General features: G+C 43.9%; 1 protein-coding gene across 1 annotated transcript in view; it reads right to left on the reverse strand.

Moving 5' to 3' along the window:
• ARHGEF28 (Rho guanine nucleotide exchange factor 28) overlaps positions 1-16,782 on the reverse strand; it is a 142,393-nt gene that overhangs the window by 60,084 nt on the left and 65,527 nt on the right. Inside the window, 6 exon segments of the mRNA XM_017350622.3 lie at positions 138-316; positions 2,139-2,215; positions 3,997-4,251; positions 7,615-7,732; positions 8,903-9,025; positions 15,948-16,195. Of these exon segments, the coding sequence (XP_017206111.2) occupies positions 138-316; positions 2,139-2,215; positions 3,997-4,251; positions 7,615-7,732; positions 8,903-9,025; positions 15,948-16,195 (1,000 nt within the window).

The raw sequence follows: 16,782 nt of genomic DNA on the forward strand, positions 1-16,782 counted from the left end.
TATCGCAGGCAGGGGCAGGGGCAGGGGCCAGCCCATCCCAGCTGAAGCAACATTTTCATGCAGGAGAGACATGGTTAGAACACTGTCTCCATCCAAATGAGCCCACTCCCAAGATTACGGACAGAAACGGAGGTTACCTTTCCACTGCCTGCTGGATCCGCCTCATCCAGTTATTCCGTTCCTCCTTGGAAGCGGTGTGGATCTCGTACATCTCGGGACCAGCAGATGACGCGCTGATCAGAAACATGCCTCGCTCCTCATTGGCAACTTCTCTAGCAATTAGCTTCTGCAGCGAAATAACGGATGGCTTCTGATCCTGCGTGAAACAGGACGAGGTGCAGGTGAGAGAGCACCCTGGCCAGAGTCAGGACGGCGAGAAACACATGAGCTACAGAAAGCGGCAATCCCAGGTCAACTTGTATTGTACTTCCGACCTTTTCAAAGCAGCTTGATCTCCAGCTGAGAGCGTGTGGAGGAAGGAGGATGGACAGGGAGGATTCTGGAGAATGTTTGTCCTGGACAACTGGTGGTTCAAAAGGACAGCTTTTTAAATGAACACCCAGGACAGTGAGGGGGGATGAAAAACCAAAATGCCGTGGTCCAGGAAGGAGGGATCTCTCTCGGAGCACACGGGAAGGCAACAGTCTCTCAACTGTGATGGAAAGATTGAGGAGGACGGGGACCGGAAGAGCTCCATCACCACTTCAGTAAGGTGGTGGGAACAGAACCCCAGGGAGCACAGGGGGCTGTACAACTGAACGGTCCGTGTTCCAGGTGAGACCCTGCACGCCGCAGGCGCGCCCGGCCAGCTCTGTCGCAGAACTTCTCCGCTTCCCCCTGCAGTGCCTCCGCATTCCCTGGACCAGCAGAACCCCAGTAGGCAGCTGCGGGTCAATGCCATGTTCATGTGCTCACCACATCGCCTTGCACAAAGCTGGCACGCAATAAGTGCGTGCAGAACCACATCTAACGCAAGGCCACCAGACGGGAATAGGAAGAAAGGCCACTTTTTTTAGCACCCAAGACCCGGCTCTTCTACCAACATGGACTGAGTGTGATCCTGCAGTGGACAGTGGTTCTGAGCACCCGGGGATCCAAAGAGAAGAAAAAAAAAAATACGGACTTGGGGAATAGCTGCAGTTGAAGGCACTGCCAGAGAATGTCAGCATAATGAGCAGCTCCGGGGGTGAATCTGAAGAACCGGTTTGCGGCTTCCACCGCTGTCTCCAAAGGCAGCCGGTGGGTGTGGTTTTGCTTCTCCCTCATGGACTGGGTGACAGGCCTCCACCCTGGCACTCTGTCCCCCAGCTGCTCACTCCCAGCACTATCCCTACATCACACAACTTTCAGGCAGCTAATGTCACGTGCCAGAGTGCACGCAGAGTGTCCCAGCTAGGAATGAGGCCTGTGTTTCTCAGGGTAGTGGGAGAAAACTTCGTCATGAGGGGACAGACGAGCAAGCTACCCAGGCTTGTCCAAGCCCCAGCCTACATAGTCACTTTGAAATTACTTTTTTTTTTTTTTTTTTTTGACAGACAGACAGAGTGGACAGTGAGAAAGAGAGAGAGAGAGACACAGAGAGAAAGGTCTTCCTTTGCCGTTGGTTCACCCTCCAATGGCCGCCGCGGCCGGTGCGCCGTGGCCGGCACACCATGCTGATCCGAAGGCAGGAGCCAGGTGCTTCTCCTGGTCTCCCATGGGGTGCAGAGCCCAAGCACTTGGGCCATCCTCCTCTGCACTCCCAGGCCATAGCAGAGAGCTGGCCTGGAAGAGGGGCAACCGGGACAGAATCCGGCGCCCTGACCGGGACTAGAACCCAGGGTTTGCCATTGCCACTAGGCAGAGGATTAGCCTGTTGAGCCATGGCACCAGCCTGAAATGACCTTCTTTGATATTCCAGGGATTCCTACTCAGGGTGCCAGGACTGAGTCCATGCATCAACCTCTCTCTGCAAATTTTGCAGGTTTGAATGTGAATTCAATCCTGAGCACTGCAATCACTAGTAACAATGGGAACGTAAAAAGTGCATAATCTTGCTAGTGACCATATTATAAGGGTTTCACTAAGAATTTCAGACATTTCTCATGAAAATGCAGGACCAAACCTATCACAGTACCATCACTTGGCCAAATACTTACAACAGCTGCAAAGATGTATTTCTGGTCTTTTTCTTGTAGAAAGAGCAGCACATCAGTCAGAAGGAGAGCCAGGATATCTTAAAAAAAATTTACAGGCATTAACAACACACAGTTCAGATGCCTCTAATAAATATTCTAAGTTCATGTTTGGTATTTTAAAAATTTAATAAAAATAAAGACAAATATTCAGGCTAATTATAAAAGCTTTATAAAGATACATATTATGATAGCCAGAGATATAATCCATAAATGTTAGCAGAAATTAGTGTTTAAGGCTGCACGCTATATGAGTAAACATATCTCCAGCAAAATTTAGTGTTATAGCTTTCAAAGGGGAAGAAAAATGTCCAATAAAAAAAAGAAGGGTCGAACAAAAGTGAGCAAACCCTTACCTTAAGGGAAAAAGTTAATTACACATAACAAAACATAAGAGGACATCAATTACTTCAAAAAGTTCTTTGAAAAATAGGATTCACAGGTAAGTTTATTTTAGTGCAACCATTTTTTGAAATCCACGCACAGTTCTTTCACACTACACATTCTCCATGGACTCTTTTGGAGACCCCACATATATAGAAACGTGCTGTTTTGTTCATCGAGATCCGAGTGAGGGTTGAAATCCCATCCTCCCTTACAGATTGTTCACAGAACATCTTCACTACAACCGCAAGGTCACCAACAATTGATTTCAAACGAATAAAGAGTAAATGGAGCAAGAGGAATGACAGATTGTGATTGTGACTTATTTACCTCAACAATGCTAGTTGTCAACAACAAATCCCATTTCAGACATTAGCCGCAACTTCCACCAAAGAGGGATCACCCTCCAAAGAGGACTAGTCTTTGAGTAACTAGAACGGAGCAACCTTTTTCACTCATGCTTACCTAGGGAGGTTCTTAAGATAAAGAACTAGAAAAAAGTAGACCAAGCCCATGGTCACACAGCAGACTCATCCCCAAACCAGTAAAATCAGAATCTTGGGGAGGAGATCTGAGCATCAGTTTGAGAATTTGTTTAAGTTCTAAAGATGATCATAGTGTGTGGTCAAGGTCAGAAAGCCTAGGTCAGGAAAGGTACTAGTATACATACAGTCAGTCGTTAAGAGTTGGAACACAGGGGCCGGCACTGTGGCGTAACAGGTAAGGCTGCCACCTGTGACGCCCACATCCTATATGGGCACTGGTTCCTGTCCTGGCTGCTCCACTTCCAATATGGTTCCCTGCTAATGGCCTTAGAAAGCAGTGGAAGATGGCCGAAGTGCTTGGTCCCCACCACTTGTGTGGGAGACCCGGATGAAGCTCCTGGCTCCTGGCTCTGGCCTGGCCCAGTCCTGGCCATTGCAGCCACCTGGAGAGTGAATTGATAGGTGGAACATTCTCTCATGATACCTATCTATCTCTCTATCTCTATCTCTCTCTGTCTCTCTATTCCCAACCCCTCCATCCCCCGTAACTCTGACTTTCAAATAAATTAATTTTTTAAGCAGTCGAATGCATGGCTTTAGACTCTAGCCAGATCAGTAGAGCCAGGCCAGTGCTGTCTGCCAACGGCAGCACCGAGGAAGAGTGGCTCACACCAGCACCAGCACACGCCTGGCTGCACTCGGTTACTCAGTAACAAAGGTGACTTCCAGAGCTGGTTTCACCTCTGCCTGGATGGCCTGACCACCCCAGGCTGCCCTGGGCACCCAGCAGCCCGGGGGTGTGAGAGCGCTGCCTTGCTCTCGACACACCACATCTGCCCGTCCCATATTTCCAGGCCAAAGACCAACAGAACTCTCAGCTGCTGTGGCCTGTGCTCTGCCGAAGGTGCTGTGTGTGTGCCCGAGGGAGGCTCGGCCTGGCAGGGCCCCGGTACCTTTGAAGCGGCCGGTGGCAGTCTTCCAGTACACGAGGCCGTCGTGCAAGAGGGTCCTTTCTTGGCTCACCAAAGCCTGCTTCCTGAACACATCGCCATTCTTGAGCTTCGTGCATGTTTTGTTTTCAATCTTACTGAGGATCTCCAGCCACTTTTGGTTTTTCTCATACTCGTTGACTTTCAGGTCCACAGCTGCCAGCATGTCTTTAATCAAGGACAGAGCTCTGCACAGGTCTCTATGTTCTTCAGTCCTTTCTGCTTGGGAAAAAGGAAGGAAGAGCACCAGATGACAAGCCAGAGTGCTAGGGAGCAACATTGTTTTTCCCTTAGCTTTTCCATATAAATGCGGCATCCAAGTGCGAATCCCGGAAGAAAACTGTTGTATTAATTCAAACACGATACCACCCCTCCGCATCCCCCCTGCCCCGAGAAAAGAACCATTACATGATTTGGTTAGAAAATGCTTGCTTTGGCTAACAACATGGCGAGTGAGTTCCAGGGAGGGATCTGAGTGTCCCCACGGCAGGAAATGTGCTTTTTGCTAGCGTGGGCTTCCCTTCCCCTTCTCAGACACGGGGACTCAAGCCATCCTCACGCCACACTCCTGAGAACTTCACCCCGCTGCAAGGCCAAGCCCAGTGCATAAGTCACTGGACTCATGCCAACAGAGCAAGCAGCCAGCGATCCCTGTCGTCACTCTTTAAAACGCTGGCACCTGCTCTTCTCTCTAGACGATCTTAGCAAAATACTCGGGAGGTGTTTCTGGAACAGCCGGCTGAAACTCCAGATGAAAGGGATTCGCGGTTTTCTGGATTTGATGATACCGACTACCCAGCTGAGACTTACTGAAGCGCCTGGAGTGAAAGGTGATGTTTCAGGGGGTCAGAAGGTGCTGGAAGGAGAGGGAAGGAAGCAAAACTGGCAGCAAAGCTGCAGAAACAAACACTTGGAAATGGCAGCCGAGTAGCTGAGAGCAAGTCCTCCAAAAGCTCTAAACACTCCCAGGGTCTAACTGTCTTCAGCAGACAGTGTTTTATCAGGGACCGATCCTGGCATCCGCCTTCACAGGGCGGATCTTTATTCTTCCTGTTGGCAAAGAGTACACCCACCACTATACCGCACCTGACTTCCACTAAAGCCCTCTTCTCCAAATAAATAAATAAATAAAAAGTTCTTTTATACAAAAAACATCTCATCCACAGGAAAGAGAAAATCAAAGTTGGGTTACAAGGTGATAGCTAAAACCAAGAAAAGGCTCCAAGCCCTTTGACCTTTGGGGACAAAGGAAGGCTGTGCTACTTTAAGTGTAGCAGCATCGGCCTCACCTGGGAGGCTGGTTAGAAATGCCTGCCTAGGCCTCTGCCCCAGACCTACTGACTCAGAATCTGCGTGTAAGCCAAGTCCCCAGATCAGGGGAATGAGGTGTGCGGAGCACTGCCCCCACCCTCATGGGAGCCAGTGTCCCCGGAGCCCAGGCAGGGGCCCACCACCAGGAAGGCCTGGCCAAAGGAGGGGGCATCATCCAGCCGCCATGCTGACTGCCCCTGAGGAGCCGCACGTCACCCTCATCCGTCCAGATGTTCAGTCCACAATCAGTGGTGCTGTTCCCAGGAACACGGCACGGGCTGGGCTGGCTCCTGGAATAGCGCTAGCTAGCTAATGCAACTCGACAGATTCTCAGTCCTTGAAGCATTGCAGTAAGCTTAAGAAAGAGAACACAAACAGGCTGAAAAGGCTTAATTTTATTTAAATTCTTTTGCTGACAACAAAATTTATGTTTTTCTATTTCTGTTCAAATTTTGTTGCTAATTGTAGGGCATAATAAAAATGAGACATAAGGGGACCAGCATGGTGACACAGTGGGTTAAGCTACCACCTGAGATGCCAGCATCTCATATGAGTGCCAGTTTGAGTCCTGGCTGCTTTTAATTCAGCTCTCTGCTAAGGGGAAGGAGGCAGAGGATGGCCCAAGTGCTTGGACTCCTACCACCCATGTGGTAGAACAGGATGGAGTACTTGACTCCTGGCTTCAGCCTGGCCCAGCCCCAGTTGTGGTTGCCACTTAGGGAGTGAATGAGCAGATGCAAGATCTCTCTCTCTCTGCCTTTTATTTGAGAGGCAGAGTTACAGACTGGGAGGGGGAGGGGGAGAGAGGGAGAGGGAGGGAGGGGGAGAGAGAGGAGAGGGAGAGAGAGAGGGAGGGAGAGAGGGAGAGAGAGAGAGGGAGGGAGAGAGGGAAGGAGAGAGAGGGAGAGAGAGGTAGGGGGAGAGAGGGAGAGAGAGAGAGAGGGAGGGAAGGAGGGAGGGAGGGGGAGAGAGAGAGGGGAATGGAAGGAGGGAGGGAGGGAGGGGGAGAGAGGGAGAGAGAGAGAGAGAGAGGTCTTCCACCCACTGGTCACTCCCCAAATGGCCACAACAGCCGGAGCTAGGCCAATCCGAAGCCAGGTCTCTCACATGGGTTCAGGACCCCAAGCACTTGGGCCATCTTCTCAGCGCCCATATGCAATGATGGCACTACAGGCAGTGGCCTTCCTGGCTATGCCACAGCACCAGCCCCTAAGTAAATCTTTTAAAAAATGGAACATAAGGAATAGATGTTACCATTCATGCATGAACTTGGTTCTAAGTGTGACTAAAGAAATGGAAAGAATTCATTGTGTGTCTATTCACGCACACCCCTTCCAAGAAAGGGAAAGATGTTAGAGGAGCACTGAGAATCTCGTTACTATGCTAATTATTTCTAAGTCAACTGATACCAATGAAGGCAATAAAAGCAGCTCCCACCCAGGGCACCGAGTTTGTAGGAGGTCCTGCTCTGGGATATCCTCACTTAATTCTCACAATGATTTCAAGAGAAAACCAAGGCTCAGGTGATGGACTTGAACTGCTGAGTGGCAGGGGCAAGCAGATTCGATGCCCACACAAGGTCACACAATCCCAACCCAAGCCCTTTTTGGTAAAATGCCACGACCACCCGAATCATAACTTATGAAAGCGCAATACGCTAGTTTGAGGGGTAGGTATTTTTATTTCTCCAGTCTCTGCACTGATCAGTATTTACTTTTTCACAGCCTTCTGTATCAGCCACTGCACTAGACATCGAAATCCAGCTGTGAGCCAGAGACACACGGGGCCTACAGAGGTCCCAAGGGGCTCACAGGCCAGCTGGTGCTTTAGTAGCCTCTGAAAAGGTACTCGGATGTGACTCCTCAGAACTTCAGGAACTGACAAAGTCACAGCTCCTTCACACAATCGTTCTCAATCTAGCAACCTACTGCTCAGGGGCTGACATCTGGTGCCAGGATCAGTGGCATCTCGATTCACTAGACGGCTGGGAGGCTAAGAGGAAGAGGAGGAAGAAGGGGTGTTAAGGAGGTCTGGATCCAGGGCAGAAGGAGAGGCCAAAGCAGAGTCGAGGTATGAAGAAGCCTGCCAGGTTCGAGATCACTTGTAGGACTTCAGATTATTAACCACGCTGCGTCATAAAAGAGAAGTCCTCAAAATAAATTCTAAGGCTTTACCAGTTTCCCCATAATGAAAACCTTCAGGAATTAGAAGCCATAAGCACTTACAGCTAAGTTTAACCTCCAAGCGTTTGTCCCAGAAGCCGTCACTCACCCTTTGTGTACTGCAGAATCCTTTCCACCAACACAGGGTACTTGGTGATGCGCTGAGTAACCAGCAGAATGCATTCTGGAACTCCGCGGCGTCGAGCCAGCAGGTTACTGTTCCACAGCTGAAAAATACGCAGAGACATTTTTATATACACAAATCTACCTGGATTGACTGTTTAGGTGCGAATTTAATGAAAGAAATCACCAGCAACAGGATCATTCTATTCAGCTGTAACATCAAATCCATCACCAGGAATTAAAAATGTGATGTGCAGTCACTAAATTGTATACGTTGTCACTAATTTCAATACCCCAGCCTCTCTAAGGTTTCAGGAAGCTTCAAGTTACTCTTGAATGTATTTGTGCTTAATTCCCATGGGGAATAAGTTCCCACTCCTAAGTGCCAGGATACCTAGATAGCAAAAATTTTTGAAAAATAATTCGAAATCAAAGTTAGATTTTGAACACAATTTTGCAGTTTATTGCGTGTGCATGTGTGTCTTCCTCCACACCGTTTATTACCCATTATAACACTTAAAGATTCCTCTCATCAGAGCAGCATTTTTCTAAAAATCTCCAAGTATCCCTTAAGCATTCACCTTCTCACACATACATGGGAAAAGAGGGAAGACAATCTGGTGGCATTCTAAAAATTGAAGGCGAAAATTCAGAACCCAGGACGCTTTACTGATTAAATTTCTTCAATAAATAAATTAGAAGGAGAATATTAAAATTAAAGTTAAGAGATAAAGTCTCCACATACAATATGTGAGCCCTGATTGGATCCCAATTTAAACAATCAAGTTTGATGAGATAATCAGGGAAATATGAAAATATCAAGGAATTATTGCTAATTGTAAAATATGACAATGTTGCTGTAATTTCTTAAAGATACATCACCTATTGTGGATAAAATGATATGATGCTGAGGATTTGCTTCGAACTAATTGAGCAGGGCTTGAGTGGGATCTGTGTTTATTTTTATTCTGGTTTTTCTCTTCTATAACTTGTCAAGGCATGGAACAGTTTCCCAGAATACTGCAATATCCCCAGAAGTTTGGAGGACATGCCCTCACAGATATAAGACAGAGAAGGAAATGTGCTGGGAAAAATATTTTACTAACACAGATGAAGATATTTTCCCTGTTTGCCACAATCCTAACACTTTCTTCTCCTTTCCCTGCAAAACAGCGCCTGGATGTGCATCTGCTTAACTCCTGTAAGACACAAGCATGAACTAACTGTTCCCCAGACGGGCCAACCACTTGGCAATAACGTTGGGAAACACTTGCCTTAATAAAATTCTGAAACTTCTTATTCTGCTGGAGCTCTTTAAAGAGGCTAACGGCCTCTTTGTGATGGCTACAGAATTCTCCATATATTTTCTTCATTTTGCTTGCGTTCTCTTCTGAAAACTGAGAACAATGACAACATTTCAATAAAGACTTATAAGTTTAGTAAGTTCCAAACACAGAAAAGAACATGCGATTTTCATATATTTCAAAGTATTCTTCGCAAATAAGCATCACGGAATTTCTGAATGCAATGGCTTCTCTTTCCCAGACGCTTTTTAAATTAAATTACAATTTAAATTAGATTACTCTTGGGGTACTAGTAATATTTTGTTCTTAATTTGGGTGTTGACCAGAGAACAAAGAACTTATTTATCTGTATATTTATATGCATTTCTTGGTCTGTATAGAGTATTTCAATAAAATGTCTTAAAACAAAGGAAGTAGTTGAGCAGTAAGGGGCAACCTAACCTGATCAAATCAATATTACAGTGAATTAATGTAATTATCATATTGCAAGTTGGGAGACACTTGGTGTTGTTCTACCAATTTTTTAGTTTTTCTGCAACTTTATCATTCCTATTTTTAGTTTTTGTACTTTTACAGATTAAAGGAAGGGTATGCAACAACATTTGAGGACCTTGGAGAGCTTTGTCCTCTCCTACAAATCACCTGTTGGCATTTACATTGGCTGTTGACCACGTCCATGTACGTGGTCCTCGGCAGAGAATTTGATTTCTGTCCACACATCACAAACAGATGGACAGGCAAGCTACTAACAGCCGAGATGAGAAGGAATGACAAATAACCAAAATGTCAATTTATTAACTGATAAAGGAAAGCAGAAATGTGGACTGGATGTTACAATAAGCCTGAACTATAGAAAAATCTACACAGGAACCCACTTAGAATCATAAGCTGCTATTGGAAGAATTAGCTCAGTGTCTGGAATGCCAACGTTTTCAAGATCACTGCAACAGAAACCAGAACACATCCTCTTCCCCTTGAGAAGTGAAATATCCATCACCATTTCTAGCCTTTTCATCTTCACTCAGAGTCTGCTCTGTGCTTGAAGACAGCACGTCTCAAAAATGATCCTCGGACTACCTAAAATCACTAAAAAATCCACATGGGTACAAATCTGAAAAACACATACAGGATGAGATTTGTGTGCCAAAAACAATACAAGGCCAATGAAGGAAATGACACATGTAAATAAATACCAAGTTGCTGGACTGGAAGACTCAACACAGCAAAGAAGTTAATTCTCTCCAAACTGATACACATGTGTAGTACAATTCTTATCAAAATTCCAGTAAGCTTTTCGTAAGTACAGCCAAGAGTATTCCAGAAATTATATGAAAAATAAAAGGAACCAGAATAGCTAAAACAATTTTGAAAAAGATTCACAAAATAGAAGAACTCAAGCTTCCAATTTCCAGATGTATTGTGTTGCTACAGTTACGATCCGCAGAACTCATATGTCCAAGTGATTTTTGAGAAAAGTGCAAAAGCAATTCAATAGAGGAAGGATTTTCAACAACAACAATAAAACATCAACTTAAAGTCTCACATACAAAAATTAACTCAAAACAATAGCTAAACTTAAATGTAAAACATAAAATTGTAAATATTTTAGAAAAAAAAAAGGATGAACTCTGGCATCTATGGCTATACAAACAGTTCTTAGACATGAAACCAAAGACAAGATCCTTAAATGGAAAAAAATGATGAACTGGATTTCGTCAAAATCAGAGAATGAGAATACAAGTTAAACAGTCGGAGAAAATATTGGCAAACCACTTATCTGACAAAAGCTAATATCTATAATATGTAAGGCAACTCCATTTTCAACAATAAGAAAACAATCCAATTAGAAATCTGGCAAAGATGTGAACAGATGTTTTACTGAAAAGATTATACTAATGACAAATAAGCACATGAAAATATACCGTCATTAGCCATTAGGAAAACGCAATTGAAATCACAATAAGATTTACACCTCTCAGAATAGCCAAAATCAGAAACAGTAATAATGCCACATGCTGGTATGGAAGCAGAGAGACTGTTGATGGAAATGTAAAATGGTTTAACTACTTCAGAAACCAGTTGACAGTTTCTTACAAAACTAAACATGCAACTACTATACAACCTAGAAATCACATTCCTAGGCATATATCCCAGCAAAATGAAAACTTAGGTTTGCACCAGTATCTGCAAATGAATGTTTACAGCAGCTTTATTTATAACAGCCCCAAACTAGAAACAACATGACTTTACACAAGTAAATGATGAAACAAACTGTGGTGTGTCCATAGTATGGAATACTATTCAGCAGTAAAAAGCAATGAATCACTGATAAATACAACAGCCTGGATAAGTCTTGAAAGAATCATGCCAAGCGAAAAAAAAAAAAAAAAAAAAGCCAATCCAAACAATATTTTAGGTGTGTAGTTCCCATTTCCATAATGTTATTGAAATGACAAAATTATAGAAATGAGAACAGATTAGTGGGTTGCCACAGGTCAGGGAGAATGGCCACAGAATATTTCTTGTGACTATATCAATGCCAGCATCCTGGTTGTGATATTATATTATAGTTTTGTTTTTTGTTTTTGTTTTTTTATTGACAGGCAGAGTGGACAGTGAGAGAGAGAGACAGAAAGAAAGGTCTTCCTTTTGCCATTGGTTCACCCTCTAATGGCCACCGCAGCCGGCACGCTGCGGCCGGCACACCGCGCTGATCCGATGGCAGGAGCCAGGTACTTCTCCTGGTCTCCCATGGGGTGCAGGGCCCAAGTACTTGGGCCATCCTCCACTGCACTCCCTGGCCACAGCAGAGAGCTGGCCTGGAAGAGGGACAACCGGGACAGAATCCAGCGCCCCGACCGGGACTAGAACCCGGTGTGCTGGCGCCGCAAGGCGGAGGATTAGCCTAGTGAGCCGCGGCCCCAGCCTATATTATAGTTTTACTAGATGTTCCCATCAGAGGGAAAATAATTTAAAACATGAAAAAAAATTTAAATTTTCCAAATCCCAGATCCTACAAGAGTAAAACCACTCGGTGCTGGAACACGGAGTCTTCATTTATAACAAGCTTCAGGTGATCCCTACGTACATACCTGAGGTTGGAAATTATTGGATTTTGGCTCCCCCTCCACCTCAAAACTTAAACTCATCATTTATTAACAGTATACTATATTAGCTTTTTCTGTGCGCACAAAAAGTACATGTAAAGAAATGGAATTAAAAGATGTTGATTGGGGCCAGCGCCATGGCACAGTAGGTTAATCCTCCACCTGTGGTGCCAGTATCCCATATAGGCACCAGTTTTAGTCCCAGCTGCTCCTCTTCCAGTCCAGCTCTCTGCTGTGGCCTGGGAGGGCAGTGGAGGATGGCCCAAGTCCTTGGGCCCCTGCAGCCGCATGGGAGACTGGGCAGAAGCATCTGGCTCCTGACTTCGGATTGGTGCAGCGCTGGCCAAGGCAGCCATTTGGGGAGTGAACCAACGGAAGGAAGACCTTTCTCTCTGTCTCTTCCTCTTCCTGTCTGTAACTCTACCTCTCAAATAAATAAAAAATCTTTAAAAAAAAAAGATATTTATTTTGGTACCCAAAAAAACCAAGAAACATTTGAAATTCATACATATGTTTTTTTCATAATACATGTTTTCCATGAATGTTTTGAAGCCCTTGTACTTTTCTGGAAACTTCTCAACTACTGAGTTTTTTTGTTTTTTTTGCATTTTAAAATTTTTTCACTGTGAAACAACAGTTATCTATTTAACCAAAGTGCCAATAAAATTTCAAAGACAAATAGAGAAAGTTACTTAGCTGAAGATCAAAACCCTCAGATCGTAGAAGATTCATTTTCTTCTGAACAAAGATCATAATAAAGACAACATGAAGCACCAGAAATCATTTTGATAAAATACAACTTAAGACTAAAGGTAAATAAAGGGCTTATTAAGAGAGACCAATATTCCAAGAAAACCTCGTTGTTATAGCAGAAAGGATCATATTCTAATTTTGCATCTGTGTACTTCACCTTGTTTTTAACATTTAAAAGTTACGATTTTACAATTTTTCAACCTTTTGTCACATTCACTTAAAATGTAGACATTACACACATATATGCTATTTTTTCTTGAAAGCAGAGATGTTACTATTACAGAGTGACAATGACCATGATGTGGGGAAAGGAGTACTTTGCCATCCACATGCTTCAGTGACACAGTATTTATAACTAAATACCAAATGATATCACATCTGCCCAATTTTTATTCTCTCCTATATATTAACTAACAAATCAAACATGATTTTATCATTCTGCATCTGGCTTATTTCACTTAGCACACTGATCTCCAGTTGCATCCATTTTGTTGCAAGTGTCAGGATTTCATCCTTTTTTAATGCTGAGTAATATTCCATCATGGATATATATCACGTTTTCTTTATCCAGCCGCCAGTTGATGAACATCTAGGTTTATTCCATATCTTTGCTGTTGTGAATTGAGCTGTTATTAACCTGGAAGTGCAGGCAACTCTTTCATAGGCTGATTTCATTTCCTTTGGATATATTCCCAAGGGTGAGGTAGTTGGGTCATCGGGTAGATGTATTTTTAGTTTTCTGAGGAATTGCCATAGTTTATCCTAACCACATTCCCCATATTCACAATTTCTCACCAACACCAAGAATTCCCAATGACCAAACTATAACATAGTCCAGCCCAACTTCCTGAAATCATGTTGACTCAGTAGAGTGTGGGATTCACTCAAACTCCCTTTTCATAATCTGTAACCAGCTTTGTCTCTTCCTTTGTTCCTAAAAGCACCATGCCCACGTCCACTGTCTCAAGATTTTGCCAATTTAATCCTCAGGAAATTAAAAAATTTTAGAGGGACACCTTTCCATACCCACGAAACTTGGTCAACAGCCAGAACATAAAAGCAGACTTAACTCCTCTTCTCTGAATACCAAGGATCCTTTTGATGAAAGGGAAAGGGGTCATGCTTCATCCAAAAGACCACTTCCCAAACCTTGCTCTCAGTATAGGTCCTGGACTTATCCAGAGAAGTGACAAGATGTGCAATTGCTGTTAACTGTGAAAGTAACTTAACAACGAAACTGGCTTAAACAATTAGATTCAAAACACAGTGAAGTCATGGTCATTTAGAGTAAGGAAAGAGATGCACATAATCTCAAATGACCAAATAAATATCTTGCATTTTATGTTTGAATGTATTCACAAATTCACTTAGACATTTTTATTCAACTCTCTTGTAAATACCTTATAGTCAATTAACTTGCACCATAGGTTTGAGGTAAATTATAAGGCCAGAACAAGCTTAGACTTCAATCTACAACGCAGATATCCGTTTGATTTTAAAATATTCTTTAAAATGTGGATTTCTACATTGTTCAACATGTAGGAGCAACTGTTGGGCAATAAATCTTAAGCTTTGTTTCTGGGCATTAAAAATATCTGTGTTTAAGCATATTTATACCAGCAAACTTAACTCCCTGATTTTTAGCCAAAAGGCCAACAGCTGAACTCCAGCACTGGCAGGGTAAATATACTTGAAAAATTCATATTTTGGGGGCTGACCTTGTGGCATAGCGGGTAAAGTCACCTGCGAAGCTGGCATCCCATATGGGCACCAGTTCGAATCCCAGCTGCTCCACTTCCAATCCAGCTCCCTGATAATGCACATGGGAAAACAGTGGAAGACAGCTCAAGCCCTTGGGCCCCTGCACCTACATGGGAGATCTGGGAGAAGCTCCTGGCTCCTGGCTTTTGCCTGGCCCAGCCCTGGCTTTTGGGACATCTGGGGATTGAACCAGCGAATGGAAGATTTTCTCTCTGTCTCTGTGTGTGTGTGTGTGTGTGTGTATTTGTGTATGTATGTCTCTTCCTCTCTCTGTAACTCCGCTTTTCAAATAAATAAATACATCTTTAAAAAGAATTGTATTTGGGGGGAAGATGGTATTTTCAGCTCTGCCTAGGGAAAGCCACACCACAGTTAACTATGGATGGATCTCCACGCCTTTCCCCAAGGACTGCAGGTGACTGTTTTAGTTCTGTTATCTCGTATCTGTTCTAGATTCTGAAATGTGTAGTAACAAAATAGGATTCCCTAACTGATTGGGACTTATGAGGTTAAACACTTCTCTAGAGTGTCACCATGGATGGCTCAAGACATCTTAGTCCTGGCTGGTGCTGATCAAAGAGCAGATTCTGATTCAAACCCTGATTATGTCACCTAGGAGATATATGAATTTGAGAAGGTCATTTCCTTCTCTATGGGCCATTTTTTGTATCTGTATGAAGGGAAAGATAACATCTACCTCATGAGATTGTAAAGGTTAAATGATGTAATGCACACAAAGAACTCAAAAAATATCTGCCTCATCAGAGTCCCTGAATACATGTTACCTAACGTCTCCATTGGCTTGTTTCCTGAGGAGCCCCTTCAGACGGATCCTGGGGCCAATGCCCACTGTCAACCGCAGGTGCTGATGTGGTGGCTTTATCAGGAGGGTGGTCCAGGCCATTCTTGCTGATGGTTCAAATATCCCAAGCACTTTTAAAAAGTGCCTTTTCTTAGTGACCCTTGCTTCTCTTATCCCACAGGCATCCACTCTAGGGCTTTAATCCAAGCAATTTGCCTCCCTCTTCTAACATGAGCCAGTATTTATCCTGGAGACATTGGTGAGACTAGCACAGGCCCACTGGGGGAGCCACGTTATCAGAGATCTCATCAGATCATAAAGGCTAAGTAGAAACTTCACACAGGGATCATGCTCGTGACCACTGGTGGAGCAAAGAGGCCTGGAAGGATCAGCCAAGTGCTGTGACACAGAGAAGCCCGTCATTGGATCCATCACACAAACCAACGTCCAATAAACAGACACCAACCAAACCTACCTGGCAATCACCATACTGAAACAAATTCCATTTCTTCACAGGCTTTCAACCCTGTGGAGAGTTTGGCAAACCTTTCAAGCTTTGGAGGTCAGAGTCTTTAAAATGAATCTTTCTTACCTGTTGCACCAGAATATCTCCAATTCGGCTGATGATAAAATTCTTTTCATTGCCAACACAGGACTCCTGCCTTCGCTCCTTCATACTGTAGAAGAAGTGCCGATGGATCTCAAGCAGCTCATCCAAGCAGGGGAAGATCTTGTCCACGGTGCTGTGGTCCAGCTGCAGCTCCTCCTTCATGCCCTTCCTGAAGACCTCAGACATGATGCACAGGGTCTGGATGTGATGCATTTCCGTTTGCATCAGCTCTGAAACATGGCAGCAGAAACGTGTTTTAAACAAGATTTACAAGACACATGGTCTCCATCAATGCAAACTACCATCTACCTCCCTACCTACCAGTAAAATTGTAAAAACTCTTACAATTCAACAATTAAAAGCAACCCAATATTTAATTTCCACGAGCTCACTTTCTGTAGACTCCACAGGAGCTAAGAACTTACCTGTATCATTTAATGGAGTCCATACATGACTGAGACCATGTGCAAACTTGTCTTTTTGTATTTGGCTTATTTCATTCAACATAATGACTGCCAGCTGCACCCTTGTTGTTTTGAATAACAGTATGTTGTCCTTTTTATGGCCAAGTAGCATTCTATGATGCTACAAACCACATTTTCTTTATCCATTCATCAGTGGGTGGACACTGTGGTTGTTTCCACTTCTTGGCTATTGTGAATAGTGCTGCAATAGACATGGGAGTGCCGGTGTCTCTTTGACAGATTCATCTCAATTCTCTTGGACACACACCCAGTGGTGGGATTGTTGGATTAGGTACCAGTTTCCATACTTTTTTCCATAATGGCTATACTGATTTACATTCCTACCAACAGTG

Source organism: Oryctolagus cuniculus, chromosome 14 (genome assembly GCF_964237555.1).
Source record: "Oryctolagus cuniculus chromosome 14, mOryCun1.1, whole genome shotgun sequence".
Classification (NCBI taxonomy): domain Eukaryota; kingdom Metazoa; phylum Chordata; class Mammalia; order Lagomorpha; family Leporidae; genus Oryctolagus; species Oryctolagus cuniculus.